Source organism: Zootoca vivipara, chromosome 9 (assembly GCF_963506605.1).
Source record: "Zootoca vivipara chromosome 9, rZooViv1.1, whole genome shotgun sequence".
In the NCBI taxonomy this organism is placed as follows: Eukaryota; Metazoa; Chordata; class Lepidosauria; order Squamata; family Lacertidae; genus Zootoca; species Zootoca vivipara.
The window spans coordinates 21,633,355-21,660,066 of record NC_083284.1 but is presented as its reverse complement, the minus strand read 5'-3'; the positions used below and the strand labels follow the sequence as shown (position 1 = coordinate 21,660,066).

The window sequence follows — 26,712 nt, the reverse complement described above, 5'->3', positions numbered from 1 at the left end:
GGTGCCCAGAACTGGACACAGTCTTCCAGGTGAGGTCTGACCAGAGCAGAATACAGTGGTACTATTACTTCCCTTGATCTAGATGCTATACTCCTATTGCTGCAGCCCAGAATTGCATTGGCTTTTTTAGCTGCTGCATCACACTGTTGACTCATGTCAAGTTTGTGGTCTACCAAGACTCCTAGATCCTTTTCACATGTACTGCTCTCAAGCCAGGTGTCACCCATCCTGTATTTGTGCCTTTCACACCATTCCTGGCCATTGGTCATGGTGACTGGGGCTGATGGGAGTTTTAGTCCAACAACACCTGGAGAGTATCAGGCTGGAGAAGACTGCTATAAAGCAGCAAGCAAATCGATGGTTTAATAATCATAACCAACAAAATAAATGACAAGTAAATTATGAACTTACTTTAACTTGTGGATATGATTTTTTGTTCTTCTCGCTAGAAGCTCCTGGAAGCCCACCGTGTGATGGTCCTTCACAAACGTATCGGAAGCGAAAACCCCTCTGAGGAGATCAGTTTTTAAAAGGTTAATGAATTAACTTCTCACACAGCGCCAGCTTCTTTACTACACTGGCGAGTAAAGAGAATGCATTATTATTTTTTTACTTCACTCTTCTCTGCTCCATACTAATTTTATGTTGCTTATTGAATTTCTGTGCCACGCTTCATCACATAGTGACCCCAGAGTGAGTAACACAATGAAAGAAAGGCAATACAGTTGTACCTTGGTTCTCAAACGCCTTGCGACTCGAACATTTTGGCTCCCAAACGCCGCAAACCCAGAAGTGAGTGTTCCAGTTTGCGAACATTTTTTGGATGTGGTCGGATCCGGCTTACGCAGCTTCTGATTGAGTGCAAGAAGTTCCTGGAGCCAATTGGAAGCTGAGCCTTGGTTTTCGAACATTTTTGGAAGTCGAACGGATTCCATTTAAGAAACAAGGTACGACTATACAATAAATCTCCCTTAAAATGCAATAAATTGTGGATTGGATAAAACTGAGAGATAACGAGAATGTATTTCTTAAGTAGGACTAAAAGGAAATGGAATTACATGATGAGTTAGGGAGGAGCTGTTAGATAGAGTGGCATTTTAAATGTAGCTATTATGAACATTGGGTGGTTTCCAACAAAGTAGATCTGCTAGCGCAAAAACTTTTGGCTATGCAATGGAACTTTCCTTACCTCTACTCTCGGTCTCCTTGCATCCTGCAAATCTGTTCTGGGTCTTCCCTCAAATCTCTGGAGCAGATTTGGGGAGGGCATTGTGCAAATGGAAAGCCTTACGCTAGTGAATCTAATCCAGGGTTTCCCAAACTTGGGTCTACAGTTGTTTTTGGACTACAATTCCCATAATCCCTCACTACTTTCCTGCTAGCTAAGGGTGATGGGAGTTGTAGCTCAAAACAGTTGGAGACCCAGGTTTGGGAAACCCATATCTAATTCATTGTATAATGCCTGTTGTATTTTAAGAGTAATTGATGTGTCATGAATCTGTGTTCTCTTTTGATAGTTGTAGATCTTGAAATAAATAAAGTTTTAAAACTACAATGGGACAGGTCAAAAGTTATAATGATGTATTCACTCGGTTTGTTCCTCCCTAAAACCTTAAAATACAACTACAGCTGACCATACACTGTAATATGACACCTCATACATCACATTAACATAACTAATATTTAAAAATTATACAGTTATCTAATCGTATACATGGCAAGGAAACACCATGATTTTTGCTGCAACACACTAACATGGCCACTGCAAAGTTGGCCTTCAGTAAGTCACTTGCTTTAAGTGTAACATACCTCGCCAAACTGTTGCACTGATACAAAGATACATAACCTTATCGTACCCATAGCCCTTGATGTGATGAAGCAAGATATCTACAGTAAAACAAACAAATAAGCAGGCCACATGTTTCCAACATTTAGAGGCTGTCTCAAATTCTAATCATCTTCAGCCCACAGCTAGCCATCCTACTCAAAACAATAGCTCTCAAAATGAGTAAGCAACCGCAAAGCTATTCTGTCCAGATCTTTTTCCATTTTAGCACTACAACGGATGTTCGACTTTCACTCCGAATTTGCTGCAAATGCTTCAACATTCTCAGGAGAGGAAACCATACCTTGCTCGTGCAAGAAGCAGCACTGGGGCAATTCTTAAGATACAACTTCATATTGGAGGCATTGAGGCTATGATGCAGGGCTTACACGGTGCATAGCTTAATTCATGGGTAGGCAAACTAAGGCCCAGGGGCTGGATCTGGCCCAATTGCCTTCTAAATCCAGCCCGTGGACGGTCCAGGAATCAGCGTGCTTTTACATGAGTAGAATGTGTGCTTTTATTTAAAATGCATCTCTGGGTTATTTGTGGGGCATAAGAATTCGTTCATATTTTTTTTCAAAATATAGCCCGGCTCCCCACAAGGTCTGAGGGACAGTGGACCGGCCCCCTGCTGAAAAAGTTTGCTGACCCCTGGGCTTAATTCGTTCCTGCGGTGCTGGATTTGCTCAAACAGTGCTTGCCTTACTTATAGCTGGCTCATCCCCCCCCCCCCCACATAATCCTGGGAACTGTAGAATGCTGGGAATTGTATCTGTGAGCAACCTACATCAGTATAGTGGTTCAGACATCATTATTGGGAGGGACGAGAGCTAAGTAGCAAAGAAGCATACCTTGAATACAGAGGGTTCCAGGCATCTCCAGTTAAAAGCAGCAGATGGCAGGTGATAGGAAAAAGCTTTTCCTGAGACTGCAGAGAGCAGTCATTGAATATTTCATGGGGTTAGATCAGGCTTCCTCAACCTCAGCCCTCCAGATGTTTTTGGCCTACAACTCCCATGATCTCTAGCTAGCAGGACCAGTGGTCAGGGATGATGGGAATTGTAGTCTCAAAACATCTGGAGGGCTGAGGTTGAGGAAGCCTGGGCTACTGGTAGATGGACAAGAAGCCTGAGACAGCTTCCTAAAGTGTTACAAAAACGTCAAGCTTTGTTTTGACAATAGAAAAGCAGGTGGCTAGATGTCTTTAGTACCTGTCTTCCTCATCTGTGATAATTTACTTCCACTGATCCTGGTTCCAGGCAAAGTAGGGTTCGTACCTGTCCTGTAGACTAGGATTGAATAACAAGATTTGCAGGACAAACCATCCATAAGTTGCCTGATGGCAAGGTGGTTTGCCTAAAAGGAAAATCAAAAGTAGGGAGCCAGGCTGTGTGAGCCGTGCTGAGAACCTTGCTATAGGGTAGGGGGCACCAGAAAAAAGTGGGGCATGGAAGTTTGGAACCACTATTGTTCTTAAGATCAACTAACCACCCGTTCAAAAAGAAAGAAAAAGAGAATCATAACAACATACTTTCCAAAGGGACCCAGGTGGCGCTGGGTCCAAAGGGCGCTGGGTCCAAAGGGACCCAGGTGGTACTTTCCAAGGGACCCAGGTGGCGCTGTGGGTTAAACCACTGAGCCTAGGGCTTGCTGATCAGAAGGTTGGCAGTTTGAATCCCTGTGACGGGGTGAGCTCCCGTTGCTTGGTCCCAGCTCCTGCCAACCTAGCAGTTCGAAAGCACGTCAAAATGCAAGTAGATAAATAGGAACCGCTACAGCGGGAAGGTAAACGGCATTTCCATGTGCTGCTCTGGTTTGCCAGAAGTGGCTTTGTCATGCTGGTCACATGACCTGGAAGCTATACGCCGGCTCCCTCGGCCAATAATGCGAGATGAGCGCGCAACCCCAGAGTCGGTCACGACTGGACCTAATGGTCAGGGGTCCCTTTACCCTTTACCTTACTTTCCAAAGTTGCCACAATGGTGGGGAGGGGGGATATTTGCATAACAAGACAAGGTATGGATGATAAAGATCTAGGTGGCAATGCTGAAATAAAGTATAAAAAAACAAAGACTTGAGCCCTAGAATATTCGCGGTTCTTGACTGGCTCTTATTTTAGGGTCTTTTCTTCCATTGCTTTCCTTTGTAAACTATTCTATACTCCTTTGGGGAAAACATGTATTCTACATTGTAGTGATGGGATGGTCAATATGGAAATTTCAGGTGTTGTACATTTGCCCAAGCTAGCATGGCCAATTGACAGAGATTCTGGGAGTCACAGACCAACATCTGGAGGGAACCACACGGGCTACTCCACACTGTATAAGTACCACACATGCCTTATGGGCTCCCTTACGTCTTATAAGGGACAGCTTACAGCTACCCTGCCAAAACAAGGCATCCTCATTGAGAATCTTCTTGTTTAAAGGAATATATTTTTATTCATGTCATTTAGATGCCCAACAGGTTCAAACAAAGCAAAAACAACAATATTAAGTCACCCATAACAAGACAGGCTAGATATGGAACCAGAGGACAAAATGTTGTTCGACATTTCTAAATCGAGTATTACAGCAGTTAACTGAAATAATGTTGTGGTAATTTCAAAACATCAATAGTCTTCTCTTACCTGCTTAGGTTGTTCAACGATTTGAAGGTATGGCCCATCACCTTGTTACAAAAAAATGAAAGGAAGATAGTTTGTTTTTGTTTTTTAAAAAATAAGTATTCTAAGATTTTCCTATTTTGCTTTTTTAGGATAACAGTTCACTTTTCAATTTCTCCCCTTTGTCACTCCCTCCTCCTCCCCTCCCTGCAGAATTTACCCTTCCCCCTTCAAGTATACTCAGGTGGGCACATTCTGGTCTGAGAAAAAGTTTCAGTTAGGATTGAATAATCTATATATCCCAAAAAAGCACAAGGAGTTAGTAAAAGAGGTGTTACTGCCTCTATATTTATAAAAATAAAATGTTATATTTACAAAGCCACAATTTTGCATATGATGCCTTAAGAAAATGAGGGCCAGTGTACGACATTGACCTGAAAACCTTTTTGGTTATACTTGTATTATATTACTTTAATCCTGCTCAACTATCAAAGAAGAATCTTAACAGATCCAAGGAGCACCAAGATCAGCTGAGAATAGCCTTGAGTTCCCCTACTATAAAAAGCACAATTTTCTGAAAATAAGTTATCTAAAACAATTCTGCAGTGATTATCAAAGTATATAATAAGGTTGTCCCTTGTGAAATAATGTGTGTCTTTTCGTTAATAATGTGTGTCTTTTCGTTAAGAGTCAGGCAATCAGGAACCCTCCCATGAATCCCTGGGAATTCACACCATGAATTTATAGCACAGTTAACGCACATGACCCAAAGAATCTTGGGAACCATCATTTGTTAAGGGTGCTGCCAACTGTAGCTCTGAGAGGGATAAACTACAGTTCCCAAGATACTTTGGGGAGGAAGCCATGTGCTTTGAATGTATGTTAAATGTCCTCTGCATACAGTGTGGAGATGTGAGTGGTTTGTGCACCCACTTGTGCTTCCTTGGACCAGGGTAAATATACAGAATAACTAACAGCCAATTTTCAACAGCAGCTTCAAACGTAACAGCGAGGGGAAATGCATGTCAATTAAAGTGGGAGTCGTGGTGCGTGCCACGTTCACACACATCAAAGCAGAGAAAAGGAGATCTCCTTTGCACATAGCTTAGGAAGCACAGTAAAAGGGAGAGCAAGTCATTCGTACTTCCCCTTTCTCTACTTATATGTGATGTCAAACTTTGTAATGAATCATCCATGATGTGCAAGAAGGAAAAAGCACAAGGCAGCTTAAGTCCATTTATAAGACTATATCAACAACACTCTTTTCATATTTGAAAAGTTGCAAGAAACAAACAGGGCATTTATTGACAGAAAGTCCCCAGACTTTCCAAACATTTCACATCCATATAATGAAAAGAAGAATCAACTGTACTGCACTAATCCTTTTTATGCTAGCATGTTCCGTAAAAACACAACATCTGATTGTCAAAACACTGAAGCTGGCATTTCCCAGTTCAATATGGGACAAAGGTCTTGAGCTCTTCAAAGCTATTTAGAACGGAAAATTTAGGCACAAACAGATTCTCGCATTACTGTACTACCATACCATAATGGGAGAAGCTGTCCTTATAAACATTAATGGCTGTCAGAGAAGGATTTTTTAAAACTATAATCCATAACTGTTTTAGACAAATGTAAGTCTCTGAATATGAAGCAATTTTAAAAACCATCTCAGTCAAGCATAAATGATTTTTACCTGTGTGCAGGTGAAGATCAGATGTAATCATGCTTGGACTATTGATCAGCTGATTCATCCCAAAGTTGTGGTCCATTCCATACACCTGCATTGAGAATATCTGTGCTTCTTAATAGATTTCAGGCTCTAGTAACTTATTTCAGGCTCTAGTAACAAAAATACTAATTTTACAGCTCTTGCTTCCTCGCCCAATTTTGTTCTGCAGTTACCCTAAGTATACGAACTCTTTTCAATAACTGGGTTGAATTAGCCTAGGGTTTGCTGATCAGAAGGTCGGCGGTTCGAATCCCTGTGACGGGGTGAGCTCCCGTTGCTTGGTCCCAGCTCCTGCCAACCTAGCAGTTCGAAAGCACGTCAAAATGCAAGTAGATAAATAGGAACCGCTACAGCGGGAAGGTAAACGGCGTTTCCATGTGCTGCTCTGGTTTGCCAGAAGCAGCTTTGTCATGCTGGCCACATGACCTGGAAGCTATACGCCGGCTCCCTCGGCCAATATTGCAAGATGAGCGCGCAACCCCAGAGTCGGTCACGACTGGACCTAATGGTCAGGGGTCCCTTTACCTTTACCTTTTACTATTTGATGAACTACCAGCAAATGTGTATCCCACTTTTTCCACATTGCATACAATGTCTGTGACCCTAACATGAGAACCCAACATGATCCCTGTTAGATCAGGCCAAAGGCTCATCTAGGCCAGCATCCTCTTCTGACAGTGGCCAACTAGATACCTACGTGAAGTGCAATGGTATTCGCTTGTGATTCCCAAGAACTAGTATTCAGGGGCATACTGCCTCCACAGAGTGGAGGAAAAAGATAGCTTTGGCCTCCATGAATTTGCCAAAAGCCCTTAATTACCTGTGAGGAGTTTCACTTGCATGCTTTCTAATTTGTATTGCCTTACAGCTCCTTTGGGAGGAAGGGTGGGATATAAATTTAATAAGTACGTAAATAAATGAAGCCATCCAAGTTGGTGGCTGTCATGTACATCTAGCAGGAAACAAATTCCATGGTTTTCTATGTGCTGTGTGAGTATGTGCTTTCGTCTGTTCCGATACTTTCAATATTCAGCTTTATTGGAGAGAGGGAGGAAACCTTTCCATTCACTTTCTCCACACCATGCGTACAATTTTATACACATATATAATAGTCCCTCTTACTCACTTTTTTCCTAAACAAAAAAAGGCCCAAATGTTAGGCTAACATTTCTTCATAGGAAGGTAGCCTTGTTCAGCAAGAGTTTCCCTTCTGCTTCTCATGCAAGGAAAAGAAGAGCTCCGTCTATATAATGATGAGAGCCACAAATATATTGGGAGGCTCAGGATTGCAATCAGTAGCTGAAGTCCTGTATCCTGTTACATACAGGCTTCAATGGTGCTAAACATGTGGTAGAGGATTGCAGTCCATAGGCGAAGCACAAGCACGGGTATATGGAACTGCAATAATACATAATATTGCACACATTCATTGCAAGAAGTCTCCCAGATCACGTGTGCGATCTCTTCCTTCAAAACCATCACGTAGCCCACTTTTGAAAAGATGACATTAGGGCAAACTTCTAGTTCCTATAGCATATCTCAGGCGCATCCAATGAGGCACCCTCCAGATGGCAAACTCTTATCATACCCAACCAAGCATGGCCAATAGTCAGGGATGATGGGAGTTGTAGTTCCCAACATCTGAACTATTTCAACCGTATAAGGGTTTTCACAGAAGACCCAGATAATACCTAATAAGTGACTAATGAACACACAGTGCTAACATCTGTAGAATTGCCAGTCCAACCTGACAAGTATATTTAAAATAAAAATAAAAATGTAAAGTTGCTCATGCTTCACCATTCGCAGTGGGTGGATGATCATATCTGGAAATTTTACTTTTTGCTAATTTGAACATGGGCGTAACACAAAGACCTTAGTGAATGTCAAAAAGTTGCAACACCCACTCATTAAAAGCAAATGAAGCAACAACAAAACCATAGTTATGACTCATACAGGATACACTAACCTAAAAATGCAATACCAAGTAAACTATTGGTCTCTCATTCGCAAAGCTTACTTTGCATTTTCTTAACAATATGGATAGAAAATAGATTTCATTATTTGTGTCCAAAATCTAGTTTCCTTTTACAGTACTGTCTATTTCTAGCACTTTCTTACACAGGTCTGCAATTATTTTGAAACAGAAACTGGAGAACAGGATCATATAAAGGAATACACCCAAGGGAAAGTTATCTTAAAAATAAAGTAACACAGCAATATTAGAAGTACTCTGTCCTCAAATAACACATTCAATCAACAGTCCTCAAGGGAAAGTTATCTTAAAAATAAAGTAACACAGCAATATTAGAAGTACTCTGTCCTCAAATAACACATTCAATCAACAGAGAGAATGAAGAGCAGCTGGATAGCAACCGCTAATACCGTTTTGCAGTCCCGCCATGATTCCACTCATGTTTGATGACTTGCAGCTGAATTAAGCATAACAATGATTTATTTATTTATTTTATTTGCGATCTTTATATGTTGCCCTACACACAACAACAGTACTCTTGGCAACTTAACACATGACGACGACAAAGAAGAGCCTAATAGTACATTCAAAACAGTCAATTCAAAACAGAGAGAAGAGAAATAAAACCGCAGAACCAGACCACTTTTAAAGCAGAGCAAAGGAATAAAAACACAAAAGAGCAAAACAATCTTAAATCCACAACGGTTTAAAATGCCTGGGAAAATAAACTAAGGTGCCAAAAAAATAAATTACAGGAGGCACCAGGAGAGCCTGTCTCGGGAAGGTAACCGTACCAGTACTGGAGACGCCCTTTTTCTTGTAGCTACTATACCTCACCTTGCAAAGTAGCGGGTGCAGAGATTATGATCTCAAGGTTTAGGTAAGAAGTGGCAATTTTTCAAAAAATGGTAACACACTGTGAAGGGCTTTTAAAAGGTCTGAATCACCACTTAATTGAATTCAGAAACTGACAGGGATGAAGTCCCCACATAATATGAGGTGGGGTTCCGTCCCGTCCTCCCCTTCCTATTTGTTTTATATAGGCTCAAACATCCCTTAGTTTTTAAAGTAGGAAACACAACTTCACACATAATGCTTTACACACATTTTAGCAGCATGTTACTATCGTAGGGTATATGCTCACCTGAGGGTCCGGCACTCCCAAGAGATATGCACTGTCATCTGCCATTCTGAGAGCTGAAACAATTAAAACCATATATTGCAAGTCAAAGCATAGTTACAACAGCTACTGAGTCCATAAAGTCACCCAATAAAGTTGAACCAAAATCTCTAAGGAAAATAATCTGACTATGTGAGATACAAAATGTTTCAGATGGTATTTTATACAGCAGTATTTTTAAAGTTTTAGAAAGGATGACATCTCTAGATCAAGTTCAGTCCTTTATTGTTATAATAACTAGGGATGAAGTTGATTGTTGTTGTTTTTTGAAATGTTTCTAAATAAACCAGCTCAGAAGTGATATCTGGCAAGCTGGAAACTGAAAACTGGGGCGTCATTCTCATAATGCCTGCAGAACTCATGCTGCTCAACTGTTTTTATAATTCTGTTTATATAATGTTCTACTTGTGGTTTTTTGTGGGGGGGCTTTTTTGCTTTTAAAAAAAGGGATCTGAAGACATTGTATGATCAACTTTAAAACAAAAACAAAAATGGTGGGCTGCAGCCTGCTATACCTTTGCTTGTCTTCAGAAAAGGCAATGTCAGGATAAGCAGAGCTCTGTCGCTTCAGACACCTTGTAAAGACAAATCATTTTGCATGCCTCCCCGCCACATAAGTGGACTCTATTATTACTAGATTAGGGGGGTGCTTTTTTTAAAAAAAAAAACAACCAACAACAGCAACCACCTGTTCTTTTACAGTTTTAATTCCCCCCCCCTTTTTACAGAGATTTAAAATATTAAGGGGGCAAGAAATGCTTTAAAATAAATAAATAATCAACCACCATATTTTGAAGCTTTATTCCAGGCATCCCCAAACTGCGGCCCTCCAGATGTTTTGGCCTACAACTCCCATGATCCCTAGCTAACAGGACCAGTGGTCAGGGATGATGGGAATTGTAGGCCAAAACATCTGGAGGGCCGAAGTTTGGGGATGCCTGCTTTATTCTTCCTCCTATTCTCCCCCCCCCAAAAAAACCTTTCATTAGTTGGAATATGGGAGAGGTAGAGGTTTCATACATCCCTAGCAAAATCCTTTAATTGCTAGATATCAGCAACATTCCCTTTTTACCACAATATCAGCTGACCAGGAATGCACGATGCAAGCTGGTTAGCTGAGGTATAACAAAAGCATCGCTAAATTTTCTTCGCCTTTCCCGTATGACTTGAGCTAAGGAGACCTTCCTCTTAACTACATTGTCAATTGCCTAGAGAAACCTGTCAAGCAAGGTTCACAGCTCCTTTGCAAAACAGATTTACCAATAAGCCCTCTCTCTCCCACTCCTCTCCCTCTCGCCCTCCCGTTACTCAGGGCTTTCTTTTGTGTGTGATAGTACTCGCTGGTACTTTTTTTTAATGGTCGTTTCAGGCATTTTATGCTGGAACCCATGGCGCTTTTATCAATATATCAGTACTGGAACCTCATTTTTGATGATGATGATGATGAACAACAACATTATTCATTTTTTCTGGAGGAACTCTGGTCATTTCACAGCCCTTTTAGCTTCTATTAAGCATGTATGATATGATGAAACTCTATTTTGAATGCATCAAATGTGACTCAGAAGAAGGAAGGTTTGGCTGTTACTGGATTTTCCATTGGCAGCTACTTAGAAACAGACTTTTGCTTGCTATGGTAAATGTGATCTGAAATACATAATTGAACTTTGCATCATACATATCTGACCTGTGTATCATTTTATTTATATTGGTTGATGCAAAACAGAATGATGCAAAAGGTCACATGTACACCATGCTTTTAAAGGAAGTGTAGTTTACCTCTCACAGAGCTACAATTCCCAGCAACCTTAGCAAATTACAATGTCAAACATTCTGGGGAACCCATGCATTTTAAATGTGCTTTAAAAGTATAGTGTGGGGTTGACCTCAAATATTAGTAAAAGTTTAAGGTGAATTTATATTACCAAAATTTACCACTTTTTGTTAGAAGGGAAGGGTTCTTTTTAAATATTTTATTTTCAATTCTTTAGAATTAACACAGCATTAAAAAACAAATAAATATGCCCCCGCAGATTCGTATTTCCTGTCACCAATCAACCAGAGCTGATAATACTGATTAAACCTTGCAGAACTGTATCACAACCTTTGTCTATCAAATAAACCCAGACCACAATCCAGCATATCACAAACTGTGCACACCCACTCGCTTTTATTTCATCTCTGGGCTGTACTCAGGGCACAGTGAATTAATAGTGAGCAGTAAGTGCAGACAGTGATCAAACCTCTTCCTTCTCTCCTCCCTGGCACTCAATAAAACTCTGAGGTAGGCATGTTTTTAGAGCCCTGCCAGGTAGAGGAGTGTGTGTGTAATATAACAGAACCCAATTACATTACAAACACCTGTGTGAAGCCTGAATCAAGAGTTAAAACACAGACCACTACCTCAACCAAACCACTAATTGATTTGCAAACCTAAGGCTACTACAATCAGTTTAGGTGGCTAATGCTGAGGGGGAACTTCAATATTCCACAGGGCATATGCAAAATTCCTTCATACCCAGGAGGAAAGCAACAGGAGGACTCCCACAGTGTTATTACATGCAAAGAAAATCCCACCCCCAAAAGCCAAGAACAAATGCATGCAAGCTGCAGTTTCATGCATTTGCCGATGATTCACAGCACCAGATTAAATGACTAAAATAGCCTTATATTTTTCAAATGGGGATATTTCACAGTGCAAGCAAGCAAGCAAGCAAGCAAATGAACCTATCAAAAGGTTGTCAAGTAAGTTTTGTGTTGTTGTTGTTGTTGTTTTGAAAAAAGAAACACTCTGGCACATTTCACTAGCTGGGACAAAACAGCACCTCACATACAAAATTCAGTTGGCTTTATTGGGATACTTGAGTGTTTCTTCTGCAAAGAAGGAAAACTGTAAATGGCTGAAATTGGGGGCATGCTTCATGAGAACTGCATTATAGGTCTACATCTGTGTAAACCCTACAATGAAAAGTGCACCTGGAGTAGGGTTGCCATACATCAGGAATTTTCCAGACATACCTGGAATACTTCAGTCGGAAACAGTTTCTGGGAGGAAATTGGCAGATTGTTCGGGAAAATCCAGACGTATGACAACCCATGTTGGCAATGTCGTTTTTGCCCATTTCCCTTAAAAATAGCTTAAACCGCATCTTATGTGTCCATTTTGTTACTTTTTGAACTACAGCAACCTTAACCTGGAGGGGAATTTTACACCTGATTGCCTGGATTAGAGATTGAGAGAGGAATGAAATAAAACCTATGAATGGAGGTAATACCAATTCTGTTCTGGGGAAAGCAAATTCTGGAGCATTGAAGGAACTGTTTCAGCCTGTATCAGACAGTGCCAGTTATAGGGAGGGCAAACTTCCCATATAGTATTCATTTTTAAAACCCATGCAGATGATGCAAAGAAAAGCATTCTGTGCAAATATTTGCATATTTTTTATTTATTAAAATATTTGCTTATTTACATAATTTATTCTCCTCCTCTATTAGTCATTTGGGAAGAGAATTAGGCAGAAAATTAAAGACTTGTTCTGGGGAAATCCTGCACGTTGAAATTCAGCCACCTGCACTTCCCAGCTCCTAAAATTATAAGATTGACAAGGCCTTGAATGACTAGCACGGCTTTAAAGGCTTTTAGTGGTTAGAACTACCCACTATTAGGATGGTGACTTCTTCATCGAATACCACAGTCTAAACTTACACACAGCACAGTCACAAAACTGTGTGGGAAATCCAGTAATTCAGTTTGCATGCAGAAAACAACAACAACAATACACAGTTGTTATGAGAATGTGCTTTCAGGAATGCAGTATTTGCTAGGTGGCATTTCTGCACACATATTGGCACTGAAACATTAGGCACAAAAAGCAATTGGAGAGACCATTAAGAAATCAGGAATTGCTTAACGTAGTAATTTCTGGGTGTAAATAATGGTAATATCACCACCTAAAGGGAGCAAGTGAAAGAAATGGGAGTAGGTATCACTATGAAACTATCCTTCCTAAATTACATTAATTGCCCGTAATACATGTTGCATGATAATATGCTGATAGAAGCCTAGTTTAAATAGTGTTGCAGACACTGGGTGAAACAACTTTTTAATATGTATCTCATGAACAACAAGTAAAAGAAGAGATGCGGTGTATCTTTTTTGTGCGACTTTAAAGATTACAATGTATATCAAGAAAGTCATAAAATGTAACACGAATCGAAAGCTTAAAGACATTTAATAAAAGTACAGTCATACCTCGGGTTACAGACGCTTCAGGTTGTGTCTTTTCCAGTTGTGCACCGCGTGAACCTGGAAGTACCCGAACGGGTTACTTCTGGGTTTCAGCACTCACACATGCACAGAAGCGCTAAATCACGCTTTGCGCATGCGCAGAAGCGCTGAATCACAACCAGCGCATGCACAAACGCAGCGCTGCGGGTTGCGAATGTGCCTCCCGCACGGATCACGTTTGCAACCCGGGCGTCCACTGTATTTCAACACCCCCTTAAAACAGAAACAACCCTGAGGTGTGAAACACTCACAGTAATTGAGAATTGCATTTAAGAAGTTTTGTTTGCAAACGAGGCATATACGCAAAGAGGACATAATCAAAAGAGAAACTTGAGTTTGTTCCCCTGAGAATTTACCTGTTGTAAGATTGGGAAGGCAGTCTCCTATTTCAAAAAAGAATACAATATTGGGGGAAAGCCATAGCTTAGAGGTACCCTACATACTTTGCATGGAAAAGGGTGTCAGGTTCAAACTCTGGCATCTCCAGGTAAGTTTGGAAGAGACTCCTTCAAGCCGGAAATCCCTGGGAGCTGCTGTCAATTGGTGATCAACAATATTGAGTGGTCTGACTTGGTATCAAGGCAGCTTCCTATGTTCTTTTTTAAAATAATGCAGTCTAAAATCGTGTAGAGAACATAGGGAAGGGAAGACTTTATGCACCCAGTTCTCAATCAAAACCATTCACTCTATGGGCCTCTCATTTATGCACTTCATGTTTTATAAAACTTCCCAAGGGAATCATGTGGTTTTAGAGTTGCTCTGGCTTCCCTAAGCCAAAGAATGCCAAAACATTAAAATCCGCGCAAAAAGAAAAACGAATTATCCCCAGTTCCATGAAAGAAACCTCAGCCTGTATAGGAGAAGTGATTATCCAATCACTTAAAGCTAAACAAATTCTTCCCAGAATTGCTCTTGCTGTATTAAAGGGAAATGGACATAATTGTGCCAAGCATATTGCAAAAGATTATCTACGGAGGGGGTAAAATACTTTCAAGGGACAATAACTAGTTCTTCAGCTCAATAGTTTTTTCTGGCAGTTACTTATCTATGAGTCAATAAAACAAAACAAGTTATGGCAGGGATAAACGCGCCAATGCCTCTTCAAATACAACCAAATAATAAGCATTTGTGATATCACATTTCAAATGTGATTTCATGTTATTTGTAAATGCAACCATGATTATTTGTTCAGCAAAACATGAGCCGCCTCGCAATTGAACTGGCTTTTTGTTTCTCCAAATCTTGGCTTGTTTTAAGCTGCTCTTACCCCATGTCTCTGTAGCTTGGTGACCACCTGGTGTGGGGCAGCCAAGCAAACTGTGGTTAAGCAAGGCTGTTGGTTTCAGATATAACACCATACCACAGTTAAAACAACCCATGGGTCATAAGCCAAGAACAAGCCATGGTTTCATATCATGGTTTGTTGCCCTGAAATAAACCATAGTTAGTCTGCTGAGGTGGAGCCACGCAAAAAGGAACCATAGTTTAGCATTATGTGTGAAACTGATACCGGGTACTTGCCTCAATAATCACTACCACAAGGTCAAATCAGTATTAAAATTTTCTACACTGCAGATGAGCACACTGCTATCTGCCTGCTTCCCTGCTGGTACTTAACTGGCGTAACAGAAGCAACAAATTAGAATGCAGGAACAAGCACAAAAGAAAATGCCTGTAATGAATGGGAAAGCCCAAGCTTGCTCTTCATATACAAATTCAAGTATGTGTGGGTGTGGACCACTCCCATCTAATTTGAATGGAGAAATGGTGGATTGACAGCTAAAAAATGCCCACATTCTATAGTCTATCCAATGAAGCTTGTCCCATCCTTCTGCAAAGAAACACCTACAACAGATGCTGTGCTCAGGGCACTTCTTGGTATGTTTACAGATGGGATTAAATGCATGACACCAAATTCAGTTTGCACAATTCATATGGATTTTGGCTCTTGCACAACAAACCTGCTTAAAGAAAAGCAATACTTTTTGCAGCTAGGAAAGTGATGGGGAATGTGCTGGAAAGTGTGGGGAAGCAATTCCTCGGTGTGTCTTCATATAACCTCCCTGCAAGCAGATCCAAATGAATAAACTGCTGGCTTCATATAACCTCCCAGAAAACTTTGTATAAAGGAATCAGGCTGAATGCTCAACAAACAGGGCTTCTCAAACTGACCAAAGAGGGTTATAAGTAAATTATACAAGAAGCAAATTGAATAGCAATAAAATTCAAAAGCTAGTAAAAAGAATCACTAAGTATGCCAGAAAATCAACTGGACACAAGTTGAAATAGAAGGGGATTTGCAACCCTTGTGAAAGGAGGATAGAGAAAAGTGCTTCCTCGCTTATTGCAAAGCCTAGAGCAGGCTTCCCCAAACTAAGGCCCGGGGGCCGGATGCGGCCCGCGAGGCTTTTTTATGTGGCCCCCGGTGACCCCCCACTGCCACTGCCTGCTCTTAATGGCGCGGCGCGGCTGCCCACTTCCGGGTTGCCAGAGTGTCAGAAATAGCTTGTGCGCATGCGCAAGCATCATTTCTGGCGCACTTCCATGCCGGAGGAGGCCCATGCGCATGCGCACAAGCTATTTCCGGTGTTCCAGCGACCCAGAAGTGCACCGGAAATCACGTGTGTGCACATGTATGGGTGCATGCTCCGGCCCGCAGCGCAATCGGCGCTGGCGGCACCGGCCCTCGGTGATGTAAGTTTGGGGACCCCTGACCTAGAGCTTACAGTGGCAAAAGCTCTATGTATAACCAGGGGAGGCCTGTCTTGTTTTGTTGCCGGAGGCAAAACTGGAAACTGCTGCCCCTCCTGCAAAGCCTTGCTTACCGGGGTCACTTGGTGGCAGCTTCTGGCAAGATCTCATGAGATCTTGCAGAGATTTCACAATATATTTTGCGAGCTCCATGAGATCTTGCTGAAAACAGCTGCAGCTGCTGCAGCCACATGACCCTCAAAGAATTATGCTGCCCAAGGTTGGCTGCTTCACTCTACCTCATGGGGAGGCTGGCCCTATTTCTCACCATTAGTAGTTATTACATGTATCATATTTTGCACATAAGGCAATTTGTAGCTTCTTAAACTCCTACACTTAAAATGGATAAGTTATCAAATGTTTGTCAAATCTGCTACCATAGTGTTAGACTAGAAAAAGTTGCACATGTGCACACACAAAAGTTCAGATACAACATGGTGTATGTATAACATCATCATACTTGGTGGGTTATTGCATAATGAAGAGGCAAGAAAAGATCATTGCATATATTGACTGCAGGGGCTGGATATTAACTGGATATGTATACAACCCTGCAAAAGCCACAGTGCTGACAAGCACGCAAGGGCATTTGGTATATGAAGAACTTTCTACCTAGATACCAATACCAGCAGTGGCCAGCCAGGTGTTCCAAGGAAACCTGCAAACAGGGCATGAAGGCATCTGCGTTGCTCCATTTCTCCCCACAAACCACCTAGTATGTTTGATGTGCTTTCAAGCTGCTAGGTGGGCAGGAGCTGGGACCAAGCAATGGGAGCTCACCTCGTCGCAGGGATTCGAACTGCCGACCTTCTGATCGGCAAGCCCTAGACTCTGTGGTTTAACCCACAGCGCCACCCGCATCCCCAGAGAAGCATCTTACTGGCTGCTTAAAAAAAAGAACAAGATGCTGGACCTTTGTTTACCCTTGCAACACTGTTCTTATTGCCAACAAACCATGAATGCACCTTGTTTATTTCACTGCTGTTCATACATAACTAAGGCAGGATGCTCCAGCTGGTGTTGTGCTTATATAAAGGTAAATCATGGCAGTGCAATGTACCCAGGGCACTATGTACCATTTTATGAGTAGAAAGCTACAATGAGTGAAGAGCCCTTTAGAAATATCTCCATCCCATATGCTTCTTAAAATTAGGGTTGTAAAACAAAATACTCTAGTTGCCAAGTAGAAGAATGAGTTAAGTGGTTAAGATCTTGGCACAAATCTTACTTCACATAACAGTAACAGCTCCACACTGTTTGTTTTACTCTTCAGCTTTAAAAAAGAAGAAAATCCATTTTAGGATTAGGCGGTGGGTTTCTTTTTAGGAAGGGCAGAAAGGTGTTGTTAAAAACCACATCACTGCAAAGCAATAATCTGTGTCTACTCTAAGGTTAGCAAACACTTTATTCTATGGTTTTTATCTGGCTTGTAGATGACTAAAGCTCTGGATGGGGTTGAAATTCAATTCACTTTGCATTTAAAGGTGACACTATCTAATCTGCACTTTCTAAAATAATATGCAGACTGAAACACAGCCATCCTTTGAAAATCATGCAGCTCCACATTTTGCAGTGCTGTTCTCAAACCAAGTAATGAGTACAAAATGCACAAACTAGGGTTAAGTGTTCATATGAATGCATATATTAATCAAAATAACATACACAAATTATGGGACATTGTTTGCAAAAAATATGCACACACATAAATTCATCCAAAATACTGAATTTTCATTGGAAAAACGAGAAACTGAAAGAAACCAGAAATTGTCTGCTTCACCCATCCCTAGGCTGAACCCTGCAGCCTGCTTCTTACTTCTAGAAGCGATCTAAGAAGTATCAACAGAGGGCTTTTATTAACCGAAATTATATTGCCTGCTAATAGTGAACAAACAGAAATGGGGAAATTCTACAATTGCTTAACATTTCATGTGAAAGTTAACAAAATCTGCCACTAATAATTAGGGTTGTTTATTTTTACTGAGCATCCTTACTCAGGAAAAATACATGGATGCTTTAGCTGAGATTCCTGCATTCCTTTCCAACTCTACCATTCTATGATTCTGTGATTTTACTGAAAGGCAGCTAAAAACACCTTTAGAACTCAATCTTGCAATTATGCAAGAAGCAGCTGAAGAGGAAGGAAAGTGAAGAATTCGCTACATTGATAAGGTCTGCGTATAATGAAAAACAAACAAACCTGCTATTAGAAGCAACAAATTTGAGTGGGGCAGAGTGTTGCACTGTACCATATTACACCTTTCTTCCTAAGAAAATTACTGAGTCACAACCTAACCTCCCCTCCCTTCCCTTGAAAAAGGCCTTATTCTGAGGAAATTCAGCATATTTCTGAGGAAATTCAACTTGCATGTTCATAAGTGAATCCTTTAGAAAACCCACTTTCTCTAGCACAAAGCCCAGCTATTCTTTTCTGGGACAATATTTATGTGACAAGTTTAATCCCTTGTATTGCACAGTCACCCAACATCACTGCAGGCAATTTAGTAAAGCATTCCCACAGTGAGTACAACAAAATGTCTCAAAATCTAATAATAATCTGTGTATAGTGAAATCTATCCCCCCTACACCTGCATCAGCTTGGTTTTCAATTTGTGCATGAATGGCACAAGTTAAAATTGGAACTGAAATAATTAAACCAAAACAATCAAGCAACACACAGTCTAAGTACTGAAAACAAAAGGATCTCAAACAACTCACAGTGTTTACATTTCACAGAAAATCACCATAGCTGCCAAGTTATCCCTTTTTTAAAGGGATTTTCCCTTATGCTGAATAGGCTTCCTCGCGAGAAAAGGGAAAACTTGGCAGCTATGGAAAATCACACACACATTGGCCATTGGTGCTTCATTGGCCCTACGAACACACGTTGCAAGCACTCCTACAATTCTTAATGTGAAAGTTGCTGGGACTCAGGTCCATCATAGCCTCGGAAGAGAAATACCTTCTTCATTCCACCTAACAAGGTGCACTCTGCACATGCAGAAATCTTATTAACATATTCCAATGCAAAACTTTGGCACTGAAGGAGATCCTAGGCTCATATCCTGGTGGGTACTGCTGCCCTCTCCCCTCCCATTGTTCCACATTCAAATGTCTGAGAACAGATCACTGGGTGGCAAGTGGGGGGGCAAACAGGGACAGCTGACCTCAGTCTTACAAATGGGAGATACCATATCAACATCGAGAAACATTACACTTCCAAGTGAAGAAAAAACAACAACACACACATCATTGGCATAGGATGCAATGGGGAAGGTAACAAACTCAGTGGCCTCTCCAGAGTGGTATTTTTAGTGGATGCATTCTGCAATATGTCACTGATGCAATACTAGTGTATCAGTGGTGGGTTTATACCACTGTATTAGTTGCTCTGCAATGTTTCTCCACTGTCACTACATTATTGCCCTCTGAAGGCACACTCTCGCTCAACAGAGCAACAAAATTTGGACAACAAAATTGGGACAAAAACACACACCTGAAATATTTGTGATACGAATGATTAAGAGAATTTCAGCAGAAAGCTATGGGGCATTCACATACTGTATTGGCAATGGAAGTAGGGTGTCTGCCCTGAAGCTCTTGCAGGAACAAACAGTGTTAAAGATTGACACAATATAAGGTGGCTTCCTATATTGTTTCCTATGGCTGTTTTAATTTATTGCATGCATGTTTATCCTACCTTTTTCTCTCAAGAGCTCAAGGTGAGATACATGGTTCTTCTCCCCCTCATTCAATCCCAACAACCCTGTTATGTTAGGCCAAGAGGCAGTGAACGGCCCAAGGTCACCCAATGAACTTCATGGCCGAGTGGAGACTTGAACCCTGGTCTCCCAGGCCAACACACAAACCACTACACCACACAGGCTCTCTTAGGTTCCTAATACCTGAGCACAAATAACAATGAAAAATGGAAATATGAAAATCACAACTTTCAACAGGAAAATCCTGCCCCCTGATTACTGTGAAACAAATAACCTAGTAGTTGAGGGAGGGATGCACTCTGCACATGCTTTAGATCTATTTATTTTAGGAGTATACCTCAATTCAAGGCTGAGCCCTGGCATTGCTGAATGACTATAAACTTAACTGTGGGGAAAACCAGCTTCATCCCAAAAACATACTTCCAATAGCATGAAAGAGACTCGCTCAAATATTGTACAAATTGTACAAATATTGTACAAATTCCAGAATGGCAGCAGGGGGTGAATATATTGCCTTCACCACCCCACCTTTTCAGTATGAAATCACCTTTTCTTTTCCTTTCTGCCCCAATGGTAACATGGGAAACTGCCTTTTAATGAATCAGACCATTGGCTTATCTAGTTTAGTGCTGTCCAGACTGACTGGCAGCGTCTCTCTATGATTTCAGACATGGGTCTCTCCCAACCCTACTTGGGAAGACTTGTGATTGAACATGGTACCTTCTGCACACAAAACATTCTGCTTAAAACATTTTTTGTTTAGCCTACCCGATTGCTTAGAAAGGTGGTGTAAATGTCAATCTCTTGCTATTTTAACTTTTCAAATGTCTTAAATTATTGTTCTTAAATTTTTGTTGCTGGTTCTTCTTATTGTTTAATCTTTTTGGCAAACCGCTTTGAGGTCTGTATGTTTGTTTGAGGCAATCAAGCAGCCTGCACCTTTTTGCGAAATGCAAAGATGTTCCACAGCTGCTGTCACCTCTCTCTCCCAACCCAGCAGCAGAGCTCCTGTGTCTGCAACAGCTGTGCTATGCCAGGCAGCCATGTAGCTAGCAAGCGAGACTGCTCTTGGGACAAAGAGGAAGTGATGAGGGGCGGGGGAGGAAGAGGCTTGCCCGGTTGAACACCAGCCTTCGACACCAGAGCGAAAGGCACAGGAAAGCCTTGCCCCAAAAAGAAAAAGGGGCAACTCCAAGCTCTGGGTAGGGAGAAGGCCTCGCCATGTGCGCCTCTCTCTCTCTCCCGAGTCCCAGCACTGCTTTCCCGAGCACGAGGAGCGGCATGTTATGTTCGTTTTGCGCAAGAATGAGGAAGTAGAAAGAGCTGTTGAGCACACACAGCGCGAAGAAGAAGAAAAGAGTAAAATGCAGAACTCCGCTCTTCAAATGTAATTCCCCCGAGAGGTCCACCCCAGCTAACCCGTACCTAAAAGGGCTTCAGGCCAGCTCTGAAAATGTCCACACCTGGAAACTAAAATCTACTTACTCCTCCCTCCCTCCCTCCCTTAAATCACTCGCACATGATGACTTGTGGGAAATCAGCTTTGGCGGAATAGAAATAAAAATGCCGTCTCTCTTCCTTGCCGCTCCGCAGGGAAACAGAGTGTCTTATTATGGCACCTGAGGGACAAGCAGGTTGACTGAGGCACAAGTTTTCACAGACTAGCGCCACTTGATCTGTACACACAGAAGCACCTCGGAAACCGCCTCTGCCAACCAGCAGCAGACTCCTCCTTTCCAATCTGGCCCCTGGGGTTCCGACCGCCTGGAAGGAGCCAAAATGGACCCCCCTCCCGCCCCGTGTCCCTCTTGTTGCCGCATCCATAAACATTCCCGCGTGGCAACGCGGAGAGCGAGAGAGCGCGCGCGCGTGTCAGCTAGCGAGCTAGCGGCGTTGTCGTCTCGTGCGAACGCGGCGCCGCTTCCCGCCTCCCCGCGGGGCTCACCTCGGGCCGACGAGCGGGATTCCTGGCGGCAACGTCGCCTCGCTGCGAGGGGAAGACGAGGAGCCGGCAGTTCTGAGGGAGAGAGACCCGAGGCGAGCAAGAGGGAGTCCCGCTTCACCAGAGCGCCATGTCGCCTCAGCGCGGCGGGGTCGAAAGAGCCTGGCCGTTCCTTGTTGTTGACGAGAAGGAGGAAGAAGTCCCTTCACTGCCCGCGAAGCTCGGGCTTGGCTCGTCGCCGGCTGAGAAGGGGGGGGGGGGAGCGAAGAAAAAGGAAGCCCTGCGCTGCTGCTGCTGCTGCTGCTGTCACCGTCGAGGCTTTTTTCCTCCCCTCCTTTGGTGGTGGTGTCCCCCCCCCCCCTCCGAGTTGCCTCTCGTCTGCTTCCAGCAGCGCGCACGCCCCTCTCCTCCCGCCCGCACAAGCTGACAAGACTTTGCACGCGCCCCCGGGGTTGACTCCCGCCTTTCTCGCTGCCTCCCTTCCTGCGCCCGCCCGCACCTCCGCCTCCCTCTCACTTCCTAGCTGGAAATTCCCATCGACGTCGTGAGAGTAGCGCGGGTGAAAAAGAAACAGGCGCCCGAGGGAGGGGTGGGTGTGCGCGCGTGCGCGCGCGAAGAAGCACAGAGCTTGCAGCAACCCGGAGGGCTGGGTTGAGGGCAGGGAGGGAGGGAGGGAGGCGCCTGAGATGTGTAACTCCACAGCCCGCTGCCATCATCATCATCATCATCATCATCATTATTTATAACTTCTCTAGCTTCTCTAGCTTAAATATGGCCAAATGTGCAACAAACATTTCAAGTACTCTCATGCCACTCTAACAGTCATGACCAGAGATGGACCTAGGTTCCCTTGCACCATAGGAGCCAACTCCTAGGGGTTCTTCAGCACCCCTATAATTTTTTTGAGGGGGCCACCTCTCCCCCAAGTTGATGGGCATTGTCATTCAAATGGGGTATGTGTTCCACATCATGTGATTAATCATGTGGGGTGGGACTTACCCCCCCCCCTATTTTTTCAAGTTGGCCTTGCACCCATGGCAAGGAAATGTATTGGCACCTCCCCTCCCCATCTCCAGATTCAATGGGGCTTACCCCCAGGAAAGTGGATACACAGGACAGCAGCCTAAATCTGACAAGCCAGAGGCAGGGATTTCTGACTCGCTTGCCTTTTCCTTACCTCAGACAAGGTGCCAGCAGAAAGGCACTAACTTGGAGGTTGTGCTCCAGTGCACACTTTACTCAGAAGCAAGCCCTGCTATAGAAACACCGTCACCTGATCCCCCCATCTCCCCCCCATCTACTTCTATCCCCCTCTTCCCAATGTCTCAACAAATGAAACCGATTTGTAAAATTGTTATGAGAGACATTGCATAAATTCTGTAAATCAAGAAAACCAATAATAATAATAATAATAATAATAATAATAAATCAGTGGCCCTTGCTCTCTGGGGTAAACGTGCAGCAGTGTGAGTGCTGGAAATGGATCAAGGTGGTAAAGAAACCCAGGAAAAGCAAATCAGTTGTGCTAAATTAAGAGCCGCCACCCCCCCCCCCAGGCCCAAGCAGCAGCATCCTCGCGGGGAGAAAATACACTGCTCCAAAGTTACCCAGCTAGGGTGATCAGATGAAAAAGAGGACAAGACTCTTGCACCTTTAATAGTTGTGTAGACTAGGAGTGGAAAATGTGGGATAGCAATTACTTGATGCAAGTCCTGTCATCAGCAAAGATCTACCGGTACCCACCTTGCAAACTTTGTGCAAACAACTGAGGATGAAAGAAAGATGTGATTTAGCAGTGACCTTTGATCATGATTGATAGGCATGAAAGGAGTACCTTACCATACTCCTTTGCTTCTCTTCCATGATTATAAATGTGTGAGTCATGGTGACTTTCTTCACCACCACCGTTGAGAAGTCTGGAAGAGAGCCTCTCCAGCTTCTCTGGCAAGTTCTTTTGAAAGCCGTTAGCATTGGAACACTAGTAATACAGTATTTAGATTAAAGGGGCAGGTGGGACTGAAGAGCACCTGGCGAGTGGTGACATCAGTAAACTTTGCCTCGATCTTGCCAGACTAAATAGTGGGTGGACTGAAGGAAATTATGTCCCTGAGATCATTAGAGTGCTTGAAAATGTGCAAATAATGTTGGCCTTCGTTTGAACAAGACCTCTGCGTAAGGAAGCCTTTTCATATGCCCACACCTAACAGAGGAAATGCAAAGAGCATCTTCCCATACAAAATTTTGACTGTATAAAAACTTTTGCCTTTATTAAGCAGCTTGACAATAAAAAATAAAGACTGCACTTACTGGCATTGATTTTTCTACACTGGAGCCAGGGCTGGCTCCAGCTGTTGAGGGACCCCTTTCGAGCCCCTATTTTGCAGTGCCTCACCGCCACCACCCCATGCCTCCAATTCAGTGTTTCCAAAACTTGGGTCCCCAGCTGTTTTTTGGGCTACAACTCCCACCATCCCTAGCTAGCAAAACCAGTGGTCAGGGATGATGGGAATTGTAGTCCGGAAACAGCCGGAGACCAAAGTTTGGGTAACACTGCTCCAATTACTCACCCAACCAACCACCCAGAAGAAGAGGAAAGGCAGCAGCTGCTTATTCTTGCCACTGTGGATCAAAAGCTTGCACTGCCTGTCCGTATTTTATTGGTTCTTGTATTAATTTACAAAGCCACCCACCTGTCAAAGCTGGCCCACAAGGGTGGTGGTGGGATTTAGAAATCCAGCTTGGCAACCACGTCTGGTTCTTCACCCTAGCTTTCAGATGATAATGTCCTTTCATTCATCAATTCATTCATTCATTCATTCATTCATTCATTCATTCATTCATCTGCTTTAAAATGCAGCAAGTCAGCTGAATTTGGAGGCCCTCCTATTCACTCTGTTGACTGGGGGCTGTTGTCCCCAAGTCCTGCCCTGATGACACCATTGGTGGCACACAGGGCAAGACAGCAAGTGAGTGTTCATGGAGAGGAAATAACTGTCATTGCCTGCTGCCCAGTTTTGGGGTTGCAATGGGGATTAGGCACAAGGGGGGCAGAGAGAGGGCAGGCATGTCACGTGAGCAGGTTGCATTGCCACAGATGCTGCTGCTGTTCCTGGATATTGTCCTCACCTGCACACCCTGGTAGGCAAGCAATGCATGATAAGGAGCAACTGGGTTAGGGGGTCAATGGTGGAATCTCCCAAGGTGCTGGGCGTTGGCAGTTGCCCAAGGATGGTTATCCTTGCTGATAGCCCTAATATTCAGCAGATGGGTTTGCTATCATAATGCCAAAAAAGAATTAGTGGCTCCCTTGTGGCTGCAGATTAGCTGACATTGAGTGTATGAAGTATGGTGGGGAAGGCCACAGCAGGGAGCGTCAGACATCGCTGCTTGGTCCCTCTTTGGGGTTTGACTTGAGTCCTGCAGCACCCAAGATTTCCTGGGGTCCAACTGTGGCCCACCCCCACAGCCTGCTAGACCCCTCCCTTGAACTCTAGGCCTCCAACTCCTCAGGCTCCTCCCACGCTTCATCCTAACCCAGCCTGACCCTCTAGGACAGTGATGGCCAAACTTGGCCCTCCAGCTGTTTTTGAACTGCAACTCCCATCATCCCTAGCTAGCAGGACCAGTGGTCAGGGATGATGGGAGTTGTAGTCCAAAAAAAGCTGGAGGCCCAAGTTTTGGAAACACTGCTCTAGTATGTCAAGATATGGTTGAAAATATGCAGGTAACAATTATAGAAATAAAACAGAGAGGTAACTGTGTAAAACAGAAATCTTAAATATACTTACTTGGAAATCAAGGGGACATACAACTGAGCAGGCATGATTAATACTGTATTGTGCTGCAAGATTTCTGTGGTTACGAGTGGTCCTTCATTGCTTTGCAAAGGTCCTGGTTCTTCCCCATGTCTATAATAAAACCAGAATAAGCCATGCAAAATAGCAAAAGATGTAGATTATATAAAGCAATAGAAGTTATGCAAAAAAAAATTATACAGGTCACTGAGTTTAGATGACCATGGTGAATAAGTTTTAGGCAGTTTAGCATGTCATGCACACATTCTCATTAAGCTGAAGTCCTTACTGCTACTATCCCACCAAGGTCCCCCTGTTTGTGAGTCACAACTGATTCATTTGCAACTTTTGAAATATATCAGTAGGATGCCACACAGTGGGCTGCTTTTATGATACTATTTTGGCCATGTGCACAATACATGAAACGCAATGCAGTTAAATCAGCATATCTCCTTTTCAGAGAAGATGCACATTAATTACAACACCATAAACCAGGACTGTGTACACAACTATACCTTCAAAAGCACACACACACCCCCTCAAAGAATTATGGACTCTGTGGTTTACTCCTCAGAGTTACAATTCCCCAATCCTCTTCTAAACCTATGAATTCTTCAAGGGAAATAATGTGCTCCAAATGTGCTTTAAAGGTATTGTGTGTATGCAGCCAAAGTCACACTCAGCATAGATCCATGGAAATGAAGTGTATACATAGCTCAGGTTGGAGAACACTTGAATTCCCAAGGAAGCAGATGTATTGGTAATTCTTCATGTCAGCCAAACCACCCATAGTAACACATGTGATGCTGCAAAGCACTGCTTTGCCTCTTGAAGTAGGAAGACAATTCTTGGTTCAGTTGGGTGAAACATCGGCATCCTTTTACCCCATACTAAGCAC

At 42.9% G+C, this 26,712-nt stretch overlaps 1 protein-coding gene across 1 annotated transcript in view; it reads right to left on the bottom strand.

The window, feature by feature from the left end:
• The window catches only part of NFKB1 (nuclear factor kappa B subunit 1), a 64,518-nt gene extending 42,016 nt beyond the window's left edge, over nt 1-22,502 (bottom strand). The window contains exons 1-5 of the mRNA XM_035111669.2: nt 22,024-22,502; nt 9,285-9,337; nt 6,130-6,214; nt 4,458-4,498; nt 412-510 (exon numbers count right to left, since the gene is read on the bottom strand). Of these exons, the coding sequence (XP_034967560.2) occupies nt 412-510; nt 4,458-4,498; nt 6,130-6,214; nt 9,285-9,329 (270 nt within the window). The 5' untranslated portion in view covers nt 9,330-9,337; nt 22,024-22,502. The remainder of the gene's footprint in view (nt 1-411; nt 511-4,457; nt 4,499-6,129; nt 6,215-9,284; nt 9,338-22,023) is intronic.
• Nucleotides 22,503-26,712: the final 4,210 nt, after the last annotated feature.